General features: G+C 43.9%; 1 protein-coding gene across 1 annotated transcript in view; it reads left to right on the top strand.

The window, feature by feature from the left end:
- Positions 1-5,850, top strand: part of LOC311167460 (phosphatase and actin regulator 1-like) — a gene marked incomplete at both ends in the record, with an annotated part of 511,830 nt that extends 505,980 nt beyond the window's left edge. The window contains 2 exons of the mRNA XM_084228480.1: positions 3,301-3,548; positions 5,690-5,850. Coding sequence (XP_084084606.1) covers positions 3,301-3,548; positions 5,690-5,850 — 409 coding nt within the window. The remainder of the gene's footprint in view (positions 1-3,300; positions 3,549-5,689) is intronic.
- Positions 5,851-13,213: the final 7,363 nt, after the last annotated feature.

Below are 13,213 nucleotides of genomic sequence, written 5' to 3'. Positions count from 1 at the left end.
CCCTCCTCCTCCCCTCAGTGTGTCTCTGGTTTATAGTTGCTTGTTGATTTTGATTTTTACTTTGTATTGATTAGTCTTTTTCCTGGTCTCTTGTTTAGGTTTTCTAGATTCCTGCTATGAGTGAGACCATCCCATATTTTTCTTTTTCTTTCTGACTTATTTCGCTGCGCATGATCCCTTTTAGCTCCATCCATGTTGCTGCAAACTGCATGTGTTTATCTTATGAGGCAGCTAGTTCTGAGCTTTATAAAGTTGCTTGACAACCATGTGGAGAGTAGAATGAAACCAAGAGTTTTCAAGCCAATAGGAAGACCGTTTCTTTTTTTTTTTTTTTTTAAGATTTATTTACTTATACAAGCACTGGGTACAGTCAGAAGCACGGGAGGGTGAGAGACTTCGCCAGAGCCAGAGAGGGGAACAGAACAGACAGACCGATGAAATACACTTCTGAGGGGGGGCAGCGGGTGTGGTAGGAGAGGTCTGCGTACCATGTGGGACCCTTGCCAGCGGCCGGGGATCAAACCAGCGCTGCAGAGGCTGCAGACAGCTTTGCAACCCATCGCTCAATCACTGTGCCACCAGGGGAGGCCCTAGGAAGGCCGTTTCTAAAAGTAACAGCTAAGGGTCTCATTCAAGGCCATGCCAAGGGCACACCTCAGATGCACCACCCCTGCTAAACAGTATGATTTACTCTGTTTTGCTGAAGAAAACTATGTCTCAAAGAGTGAATAATTTTCCCAGTGCCAAGAGATGCTAAGTGGTAAAACTTATACTCTATATTTTGACTCCTCAAACTGAGATCCCATTAAGACTTTTCCAGCCTCCTTCTCAGCTAACTCTTCTGCTTTCATCTGTCTTTTCTTGTTGCCCTGTGGTTCTGTAGTTACCACATGTGTGGGGTCACCTGTATATTTGTCTTCCTCTCTCCCAGTACATCTCTCCCATTACATTTCCTGACACATGGTTGACAGTCCATGGGTATTTATAAATAGAATATTTCAAAATCCTTTTCTTGGACTCACCTAGCTTCCTGGAAAGTAAAAACTTTCTCTCCTTATAGAAGATTAGATGTCCTGTCATAGGCTGGATTCACTCCAGAATGATGACCTGATAGGCCAGATGTGGTCAACAGCTGTTTCTGTTGCAACCCTTAAGTATTTACTGATCACCATGACAGGTCCCTATTTTACAAGGCTGGTAGCATGCTATCTGGTACCGCCAAAGCAGCTACGGGACCCTACTTACAACCCCTGTCTACTCAGCCCCCCATGTATCTCTGAGAAATGAGAAACCAGTCTTCTGTTTATCACAGACTCCCTGTTAGGCTGTCTCTTATCTTCCTTTGCATAATATTTCTCCTTTCTCTATCCTCTTGAGGCAATTTGCAGCCTCCTACATGAAGGAAACTCTATGTGTTCTGGTTTCCAACTTTTCTCCCCCCTCACAATAATCTTCCAGTCAGACAAAAATATCTATTGACTGTTTTTCAACCTTCTCTCCTGTTATAGCCCCATCTTTGTACCTTTGTGGAAACCATTACACTATAAGTGGGGACATTAAATATTAATCTATAATTGGGGAGAGGAAAAGTCAACGATGGGGAAAACACGAGCCTCTTCCATCCCAGATCTCCTATTCCCAGTGTACAAATCCTAGCTGGTTGGAATACTGTGGGTGTCACTGACTCATGGAAGGGCCGCTTTGTGAGGAGGGCAGTAAACCCCCAGTTACTCACCTTTCAGTCTGCTTTGTCATCCAGAGAGCATCTATCATGCGCCCCACCTTCCACTCTCATAGCCAGTTATATTAAATTAGGAGGGAAACGAACCCCTTAAACTGCTAACACCTATTAAGATGCCACTCTTTTGTAAATATGTGATTTCATCTTACTCAGTAGTTGAAGGGATTTTTTTCAGTTATTTAGTTCATTGCCTCAAACATCATAGCTCATAATGTGTTAACTAGATTTTCTATTTGTGTCACTGAAGAGTTATGTGAAAAATACAAAGAGAAAAACAACTCTTTGGAAACAATAGAAGGAAGAAAGTTAATTAACTTTAAATTAGACATAGTAGTCATTTGAAGCATAATTGAAAGTTTATAAGGAGATGATCATGTATTCGTGAGGAAGATTTTTCTTCCGGATATAAAGTATTCCAATGTAAAATGTACTGACATATAGTATAACCTCACACTCCATTTCCTTATAAATGTCAAAGTCTTTTGGATGGTAAAATGCATTGAGTTTCCTGTGCTTAGAAATTCCTTAAATGAAAGATACAAATTCTATTTCTAGTTATTCTGAAAAAAAAATTGTAATATTTAACTATGTTTCTGCTCCGTTATTCTTGCTGGACTTCATTCAGAGTCTATCAAAAAAGGATTCTAAATTGCTTTAGGGATCCACAATAGACTCTATTAAGAAAATGACTGTTTTATTTTCTTTATTTTTGATGATATGCATCTCCTCATTTTCTCACCATGACTTTATATAGCTTTTACTATGAAGCAAAATGTATTTTAATTAAAAAATATTTTTTCTGAGCTGACTCAACTTAAGAGGTAAAACCAAGACAATCATCATCATTGCTTCTCAGGAAATTAACCTTCAGAAACTCCAAGCTGTGGCTGTTGAGGGTCTGACAACCGTCCTTGGGAAAGAACTTTCTCAAAGTCACCCTTGACCTTGTGCACCCTGACATTCCATGCATGGGTCTCCAGCCTTTCTCTATCTGTGACATTTCATATGATTTCATCCACTCTCCTGCCCTTGGCCCCTAGTGTGCTGCATAGTTTGGAAAGTGAGGCCATCACACCTTGCCTCTTTCTCTTCTGGATCACTAGCTTCACCATCTAGGGAAAATCTTTTTCTTTTGAGAAGTGTGATTGCAATTGAACCTCCCTTTGGCACGTGGAGATAGTGATCTTAACCAGAAATATTTGTGGAATTAGAATTTTTTCTAGTTTTTGCATTTTTTTTAATTGCAATACATACATAAATGGATCATCTTAACCATTTTAAGTGCACGGTTCAGTAGCATTCATTCACATTGTTGAGCAGCCACCAGCCACCATCATCCCCTGGGAATTAGACTTCTCATTGTCTATTCTCATGCTGCTACCACCAAGAGGAACTCTGTTGTCCTAAAATGTTCAGCTGTGAAGTGAGAAATGAGACCTGAATTGTAGAGTAGGCTTTTTGTCTCCTGGAACTGGACAAGTGAGTTTTTAAAAGGTGCCAGTGCACATCTATGGTGCTAGCCAGAATGAATGTCTTCTTTCCTCTTTCTCTCTCAACAGCTCTGAGCAGCGCGTCCCCTGCGCCACTTCTTACCATAGCTCTGGTTTGCACTCGGGTGACGGTGTCACAAAAGCAGGACCTCTGGGCCTTCCGGAAATAAGACAAGTGCCAACTGTTGTGATTGAATGTGATGACAATAAAGAAAATGTGCCTCATGAATCAGACTACGAAGACTCTTCCTGCCTCTACACGAGGGAAGAGGAGGATGAGGAGGAGGATGAGGAGGAGGACAGCTCGTTGTACACCAGTGCGTGCATCTCAGCTCCCCCCCGGGGGCGGAGGGGTACGGTTTTGTGGAAAGTGCTGCCAGAGTTGTCTGACACTGTAGCTTCTAATCCATGGTCTAGTGTCAACAGGCCCTAGCTCATGGAGCAGCTTGTTAACCTCTTAGGGCCATGGTTTCTTCACTTAACTGATGAAGAATGAGAAGTGGCAGAGGGCAGATGTCCTGAAAGCAGCTGCATAGCTCCAGATATTGCAACACCACCCGCTTCCTCTTTATGGCTTTCTTTGATTGCTTCCCTTAAGATGCAACCTCCTCCCTCAAACAAAGAAGAGGGGGAGTCCTAAAGCTCAGTTCCAGTTTATAAGATATTCAGACATACTAATCATTGTGTGCACAACAAATTCATTTCTAGGCACACATCAGCTACTTTAGAATGTTCTGAAGCCTCTAAATATGCTAGAGAATATACGAAGAAAGCAAACTTAAAAATCTATCACTCTGGTCAGAAATGATAAATAGAGCCTCCCTGGCGGCCTAGAGGTTAAGTCTCAGCACTATCACCACTACAGCCTGAGTTCACTCCCCAGCCAGGGAGCTACCCACATGGCGCGGCAGACCTCTCCTGTCTCGCCCGCTGCTCCCCTCAGCAGTGCATTTCAGTCAATCGGCCTGTTCTGTTCCCTGCTCTGTCTCTGGAGCATCCTTTAACCTGCCGACCCCACCCACATCCCTAACCTACTCATCAGTTCTTCTACTAAATAAATAAATAAAATAATCTTTTAAAAAAGAAATGATAAATAAATTTTAGTTCTGAGTATGAACTGATATTTAGTCAACTTTTTAATAAGTGAATTTATATTATAGTGAACTTTTACTGAATATACACTGTGTGTCTGACAACATACTAATATTTTATTCTCTTATCTGCATCTTACAATAGCTGGTGACATCGTCATCACCCACTTCTTCTACAGATAAGGGAACAAAATAAAGAGGCAAGGGACTTGCTCAGAACCTCACATATGTAAGTGGCTGTGCTGGGATTTGATGCCAACTAAGCCTAGTTTCAAAGCCCATGTTCTAAAATGAGTGGAGGAAGAAAGAGATGAGCGCCACTAAATAAAATCCAAAGGAATCCCTCAATTTACTGTTTCCCAGTCTCTGCCTCTTGCTTTACACTTCCCAGGCTTCAGATTGCTTGCTAAATTTGAAAGCTGGCAGGAATCCTGGTGAACAATAAAATGATCAAAATAATGTCAAGCGCTTCATAATGTCAAAGACCCACATGATGGCTGAATGGAAGGAGCAGCTGCTCAGCCTCCGATCACCATTTCTTGCCCAGAGAATAAAACGTTTCAGAGCAGGGTTTCTCAATCTCCGCACTATTGACACTTTGCACCAATAACTGTTTGTCTTAGGGACCATCTGTGCATGTAGGATGTTTAGTAGCTTGCCTGGCTCTACCCACTAGATGCTGGGCACAATCTCCCCCTTAAACCCCAGTTTTGACAAGCAAAAATGTCTCTAGCCCTTGCCCAGTGTCCCCTGAGGGTGAGGTTGGGAGTGCAAAATGGCCCTAATTTAGATCTGAGTTTACACCAGATGTGAGAAAGCCCTGCCCCGGCCTCTCAGAATCTCTTATGTTAATAAGAAGAAGCAATCCTTAGAAAGACCAAACTTCCACTCCTGCTCCAAACTGACCCCACTATCTCTGTCCAGCTTTATTTTTCTTGTACCCCAGCACTGCTGGCGCTTTCCCCCATGGGGAGGCGACCAGCCCACCTGCTGCTGGAATCACAGCTACCCTGCAGGCACCAGTCTCCCCTGCTCTGTGAAGCTTCCTAGTCACTTCCACCTCCGCATTCTGTTGCACCCACAGTCTGTCCTGCCCTCCTTTGTGCTGTTGCCTGCATGCTGGCCATTCCTAGAGAGAACCCCATAAGCAGTCCCCCTGTTTTCCCCCACACTTACCACACTTTGGGTGCCTAAAACATGCAGGCTGCAGGAACTTTGTGTAAATGTCCTTTGTGGCCTTAACTGCTCTCAGGTGTTAAGCGATTTGTGTTTGTCTTTCTGCCTTTTATCTTGGGACGCATGCATGGCCCTGTGGAAGCCCATTCAGGTTCAAATAGATATTATTAACTCGTTTCTCCCTCCTGCAGGCTCCTTGGCCATGAAAGTGTGCAGGAAGGACTCCTTGGCCATCAAACTCAGCAACCGACCTTCCAAGCGAGAGCTCGAAGAAAAGAACATCCTTCCCAGGCAGACAGACGAGGAGAGACTGGAGCTGAGACAGCAGATTGGCACCAAGCTCACCAGGTAGGACAGCAGAACCACCAAGTCCACACATTTGAGTGGAAGTACCTAGGCTCCATCCCCAAATCAGGCATAAGTGTGTCTTAAATAGCTTACAGCAGAAAGCCAATGGAGAACATTGCATTTTTTCTCAGTATTGCTTCTATTGTCCCCTTCCCTTTCAACATCTTGGAAATTTCATGTGATTAAAGGTTCAGGGAATAGCTGGGGCAAGTTTTCAAGGAGAGTAGCCAGCAGTAGAAAAGTCACCACCATGCAACTGAACTGAAGGCCTATATGCACAGAAGTTGGGGCTTGATTAAGCACCAAGTTATCAAATAGGCATATTAGCTACTATACCATACAACTAGCAGAGGTCAGTGGTTATTAATATGCCTCATTACATAACTGTGGCTCTCCTGGCCCTGTATATATGGATATTACAGTCATGGATGTCATGTATGTTATATTAATATATAAGACACCTACGTGTGTTTGTAACACAGGGCATGTTTTTATGGAACTAGCTAACAGTTATGGACCACCTATTAGTTACCAGTCCTCCTACTAAACATTTTATATATATTAAATCATTTAATCTTGAACCTCCCTATGAACTACAGATTCTTGGTCCCATTTTACAGATCAGCACATCAGGTGTACAGAACTTCAGTTACCCACATAATGTGAAACAGAATGGCCCCAGAGCACTCCCTCTTGACACTGTGTTTTTGCTGCCTCTCTATAGTAGTTGTCACATGAGCCCTTACTTTGTCCCAGATCCTGTGCTGAGTGTTGGGGGCAATGTGTCTAGAAGTCTCCCAGGGGCTTCACCCGACTCTCCTTCTTAGTATTTCTATAGCGTTGAGTAAATCACCTATTGTGTTGGTCTAAGTTTCTGCATTTGTAAAATGAGTTGTAAGAATTACATATAAGCAAAATAAGACAGTCCCTGGCCCACAATAAACACTCAGTTAGCAGTTATTATTTCATGTTCTCCGGTGAGGAAACTGGTGCCTAAAGAGGTTCTAGAGGCATAAAGTCACCCAGCTGTGTGTTACCGTTCTGTTATCTAAGGGCAGCTGCTTTCTCAAGATTACCTTCATTTCTTTCTGGAAGATATCGTTGTAGTGATTCAGTTGCAGTATTAGAGACAGAATGAAAATTCCTAATTACTGCCCCTCCCTACCTCCACTCACAATCCTCTGTGAACTAGAGCACCCCTAATACCTCCGTGATAGCTGCTCACAGTGCTCTGGAGAGCCTGACTTCTCAACAGCCTTCCTCAGCTCGACTGATACCTCTCTCCCTGTAACTCCCTTTGGTCTTGGTCTTGTCCTTCTGCAGCTTCTCAAGACCTCATCCCTCTTACCATGCATGTTTTAGTATATTTGGAGACAAGTTCCCGGTGTCCCCAAGTCCCCTTTCCTAGACTGCATATAGCCAGATCTCTCTAGGGGCACGGATGTAGTTCAGGCCTGCTTTCTGAACCAGCTCATTCAATTTCATACCTCGTACAAGCAGTTATCCTTTTGGGGCTAGGAAAAAATCAAAGGACCAGTCCTGACCCAGTCCTTCTGCCCAAAGTTCAACTCCATCCCCAGTGTGGGCATGGAGTATCTGCACTTCTCATTTCCCAGTTTTGCTGTAATACAAGTAGAGCCCCGGATGTGTGAGGGGAAATGGAGGACTTCGCTGAAGACATAAACAAGCTGCTTGCACATCTGACTGCACAAGGTGCACCGTCTGTGGAGAGAGGGGAGAGAGATGGGCAATACGGAAAGCAGATGTGTGTGCAGCTGGCACAGTTGTGTGTGGCTGGCCATTCTGTTTGTCCACTGTAGAGCTGTCCCATGTAAAAGTATACAATGAAGTGATAAACACCATTGTTCTAGAACATATTCCCAAAAGGGGAAACCACCCCTGACTCCTTGTGCCTGAATCCACAGCCACATACAGCACATCCATCCATGCACTGGAAGAACTTCTCTGCATTTGAAACTTTATCTTTGTAAATACACCCTTTCCTAACCCTTCCTGTCCTAGCAATACTTAGATACTGCTTAGAAGTCATAAAATCCATGAAAGGGTTACCATAGTATACATCCATCCCCAGCCTTTTTCACCCCAGTCATTAGAAGGAGAAGACACCCTAATCAGGGACAGAGAGATGGGAGCAAAGGGGACTGAGTTGTGGGCACTCAAGGTGTTGAACAGGCCTGTGTCCTGGCTTTAAATGTACCTCATCTTTGTTCTTTCAACTGGGGGGTTTATTTTTTTCACCTAAGACCCTTGGCTCTCTAGCTAGATGACAGGAAGGGGGTCTAAAAGAGAGGACATTGAGCACGTGTAGCAGGTTGAATGGCTGTACATCAGGTGAAGAGGTCAAACCTGCATCTCAAGGTCTTTTTTGAGGAAGTGCAGCCACTGATTTATATACAAGGAGTTTTAAAGACTGTTCCCCTAAAAATTAGAACCCAATTCTGTGCTTGCAGCCACTCATTTACCCTGAAGCCTGGGCAGAAGGAATCTGAGAACCACAATGTGCCCCTGATAGACAGACAATCACCTAAGGTCAGGAACCTGCGTTCTGGCAGTTTCTGTACTTTTCTAAGCCTTATTTGCTCTCCTGGGCCTTCATTTCCTAATCCTCAGGGATTAGACTAAGTCATTTGATTACTATGCAAAATTGCAACTTCATTATCATAAAAAGAAATTAAAAGTATAGAAATTTGGTGTTATGTGCATTTCTAATGCTATAAGGCTGCAGCATTCCCTAGCTATTTAAATTAGTAAAAATGGACCAGATCTTCAGTCTCTGAGAGGCATGTCATCAGGTCTGCAGGCCTCAAGGAGTGAATAAGACATAAACATAAATCTAACCTGATAGTTTTAATAGCATTAAAAAAACAAACAGTAATACAGCATCCAAGAATGATCCCACATTGGGAGTAGGAAAAGAAACACCAAATAAAATGATGTTAAGCATAGGGCCTCCCCGGTGGCGCAGTGGTTGAGCGCTGGGTTGCGAAGCTGCCCGCAGCATCTGCAGCACCAGTTCGATCCCTGGTTGCTCCCCGGTCACCGGAGGAGGGTCCCACATGGCGCGCAGACCTCTCCTGCCGCCCGCTGCTCCCCTCAGCAGTGTGCTTCGGTCCTTCTGCCTGCTCTGCTCCCCGCTCTGGCTCTGGTGAATTCTCTCACCCTCCCACACTTCTGACTGTGCCCAGTGATTATATAAATAAATAAATAAATCTTTAAAAAAAAAATGATGTTAAGCATAAAGATAAAGTTTCTATAGAAGGATGCAAATTCTATATAAGAATTCCACATAAGATTCTATATAAGAATTCTGAAAATACTTTCTCATTGATGATTGGGCAGACTCTCCTAAACCTCATTCACTGGTCATGAGGATGTTTTGATAATAAACAACTATTTTAGTCAAATGCCGTCTGGAAAGGCAAACATGAGACACGAACATGGTCAGCTGGGTGCTCACATCTCTGCAGAGAACCAAGAGGTGAGCAAGTGGATACTCAAGTGTGGGGGGTGAAAACAGAACTTCAATTTTAATGTGTTTTATATCATCCTTTTTAAGTTGGCTGGTCTGTTCTGTATTTCATGCCCAGTATAGCAGTGCCATAGCTCTGTGTGTATGTGTGTAATATGTAAATAGGAAATGGCATATGTGGAAGTGTATGCTTAGATTTTTTTTTTTTTAATGGAGTTCTCAAGCATACAGTCTGCATATCTGTGGGCCCCTTCTGAGGGCTCATGATCAGGTCTTTTCATCTCCTAAAATCTCTGGTTAGTGAAAATGTCCCCTGACAAGGAAACACTCCTAGGGGGCTTCAGTCTGAGCCCACGTTTCAGCCACACAGGCCAGCAAGCCAGGAGCATATCAGCTGCTGCCACTGCTCCACCTACTGGGAATTGTAGGGATGGACTGAGGGGCCCAGCTCCCGGTCCTGGGAAAGGGCTTTTGAGATTCTATGATCAAGGTTAAAAAGAGAACACCACAGACACCGGTGAGGGCAGGCAAGGAGTCAGCATTTATTGATTAGCAAAAGAGCAAGAAAAGAGAGCTCCAGGGAAACCTCTCTGGCATGAGAGACTTCCCAGGGTGCCTGCATCAGGGGTCTACGTAGGTTTTAGGGCTGGGGTTTGAGAACACAGGAATTAAACTTTATTGGCTGAGAAATCAAGACTGAGGTCCATTTTGTCTTTCTGAGTGTGGTTCATATACTGTTGCTAATTGTGAGCACCAATCAGTTGACTTGGTGGTCAGACAGGGCTTGTGACCATCTTGGAGTGAACAGCATATGGAGGCTGTATGCCCGGAGCTCCAGTTTGAACTGGTCTCGTCTCAGGGTCTGTGACTCTTTTCCTTTACAACAGCCAGCCTGATAAGCTATAAAGTCCAGGAATGCACAGGCTAGGGAAAAATAGTAATAAAAGCCATCAACCAGGGAAATTTATGCCAGCAGATATTTGGGCCTAGAGTCACCAGATTTGTTTAACCTCTTGTTTACCAGCATGTGGGAACAGCAAAGTTATGTCTGTCAGTCTTTTCCCTGTCCCAGGACCCTTCCTGTCTCAGAAATACAGATGTTCAGCATAATCCTTCACCCCACTAGAACCCCTCCAAATACAAGACCTTACTCCTTTCCTGTGGGTCTCTTCTCTGGTCCTTCAACCTGAGCTCTAGGGAATGATCAGCCTAACTATGTGGTTGTAGCTCTCAGATCCACATCTAGTACCCTTCATTTATAAAGCTTTTTTAAATTTTTTTAAAAATATTTGTGAATACAAGAATTAGAGGTACAGGGGGAGAAGTGAGAAGATTTACCGGAGACAGAGTGGGGAGCAGAACAGGTGGATCTACTGAAATACACTGCTGAGGGGAGCAGCCGCCATTGAGACAGGAGAGGTCTGATGTACCATGTGTGGGTTAGCTCCCTGGCCAGGGAATGAACTCAGGCCACAGTGGCTGTAGATAGATTCATGGCACTGAGACTAATCCCTGCACCACCAGGGAGGCCCCATTTAAAAAGCTTTTTATCCCACCAAGAGTATAGTCATTTTGGGGCCTCCCTGGTGGCGCAGGCAGTTAAACTCAGCATTGTGAATCTGTACGCCCAGCCTCTGCAGTGCTGGTTCGATCCCTGCCGGCCTCGGAGCAGCCCACATGGTGAGCAGACCTCTCCTCTCTCACCCGCTGCTCCTCTCAGCAGTGTGTTTCATCAGTCTACCTGTTCTGTTCCCCACTCTGTCTCTGGTGAACCCTCTCACCCTCCCATTCATCTGGCCTGTACCCTGGCTCTTGTATAAATAAAATAAATCTTAAAAAAAAAAAAAAGAGTATAGTCAATTCACATGACTACACTTTATTTTTTATGAAATCTAGTCTACCACCACCTCCAAAATCATAATTTAAGAAATTAGACATAGAGGCCTGCTTCTCAATGTTAAGCTAGGTGGACCTCTTAGTTGTCAATGACAATGTCTCTGATCCCTCTCCACTTTCCAGCCTGGGACATTGGTTGGTAAAGAAATGGAACAACCCTTCCCACCACCTACCTCCTGAGAATGGAATGTAAGACCACTGAGAATAGGATTTTTAGAGACTAAAGAGAAGTCTGATGCCTAAAAAAGTCTTTGTTTCTAAAGCATTCTATAATAAGTCAAATGTTCTTAAGTATTGCTTATTATAAAAAGGAAGGAGCTAAGACACTGATTCAGGAGCTAATCATGGCTACTCACCAGCCTGTGCTCCTTGGCCTTATCTTAAGGAACAGCCAGCTTTTCAGACCCAGCTGCCCAGTCCTCTCCAGCTGAGATCCTCTTGCTTTGTCCCCTCCAGTGCCCTTTGTAATGTTTGGACAGGACAGGGAGAGAAGAGGCCCAGGAAGAAAAACAAAATGGGAGGTGCCTTGCAGTACATGTAGGAGTATATAATCTAAATTTAGCTCAGGAGTAAATGAGGATACAGCCAGTCTGCCTCCCCAACATACTTGTTCCCCTAAAATATCTCTTCACCCTTAAAATATCACCCTCCTACCCAGCAGTGAACTGTCATCGTCTTTTTTTTTTTTTTTTTTTTTTGCAGTCATGGTAGACCAGAATGCTCTCAGCACTCGCTTAAGCTGGAACAGGCAGAGCCCCTCTTCAGTCACAGTCACCTCCAGACAGTAGCCCTTGGAGGCCTTGCTTAGTTTTGGAAAGGATGTTTCTCCTTGTGATGTCCTTTGCCAAGACCAGATCTAACCAGTGATTCAGTCCACTCACCTATGATTGTTCCCAGTGATTGACGAAAGATACTCATTTAATTAAGGTAATTGGAGTAGCAATTTTATAACAAAGTGACTACAAACTGTAGTCTATAGTCTCACAGCTGTAAAGAAATCCAAGATCAAGGTGTTGGCAGGGTTGGATCCCTGTGAGCTCTCTGAGGGAGAAGTTGTTCCAGTCCCTTTCCTGCCTCTGGTGTTTGCTGAAAGTCTTGGCATTTCTGGGCTCATAGATGCATCACATTGATTTCTGCTTTCCACATACACTGTGTCTTCGTTCAAGTTCATCTTTTTTTATAAGGAAACCAGTCATATTGGCTAGTCCCTAATGACCTGCTATAAACTTGACACCTCTATAAAGACTCTGTCTCCAGATAAGGTCACTTTCTGAGCTAATAGGGTGGTTAGAACATCAATGTATGAATTTTAGGAAGCCACAATTCAACCCATAACATTTTAGGAAATACAAGATAGGTTGACCTAAAGAAGGGTAACCTCAAATGTGTGAAGGTGCCAGATAGATACTGAACATAAGTGAAGCAGGCAGTTCTAAGATTGTTAATGGTGTGTTAGGACCTGAGGTGAAATGGAAAATCCATCTCTTATCTAAAGGGGCCATTTCTGTTCAATATCAGCCCCCTGTTGTTTTGCAAAAATGAAGGACCAGGAACCCCCAAGAGGATCAACACAGGGTGGGAAAATGCTGTAAGTCTGCCCATTAAAAAAAAAGTTGGGTATCCCTGGTGGCCCAAGCAGTTGAGCGCAGCGCTGTGAAGCTGTCTGCAGCCTCTGCAGTGCAGGTTCAATCCCTGCCGGCAGCGGAGATGCCCACATGGCACAGCAGACCTCTCCTGTCTCACCCGCTGCTCCCCTCAGCAGTGTATTTCAGTCAGTCTGCCTATTCTGTTCCACACTCTGTCTCTGGTAAGTCCTCTCACCCTCCCACACATCTGACCTATACCCCAGTTCTTGTATAAATAAATAAATCTTTAAAACAAAAAGAGTTATAGGAAGGAAAAGTGGCAGGTCCTGAGCGAACCGGGAAGATAAACGGGCAACTCTGTCAAACTGCCCAAAGTGGAAAGTTGCCATAAAAGA

The sequence above is a fragment of the Talpa europaea genome (genome assembly GCF_964194135.1).
Source record: "Talpa europaea genome assembly, chromosome: 2".
Lineage (NCBI taxonomy): Eukaryota > Metazoa > Chordata > Mammalia > Eulipotyphla > Talpidae > Talpa > Talpa europaea.
The sequence above is the reverse complement of the archived record's forward strand: the minus strand, read 5'-3'. Positions and strand labels throughout refer to the sequence as shown.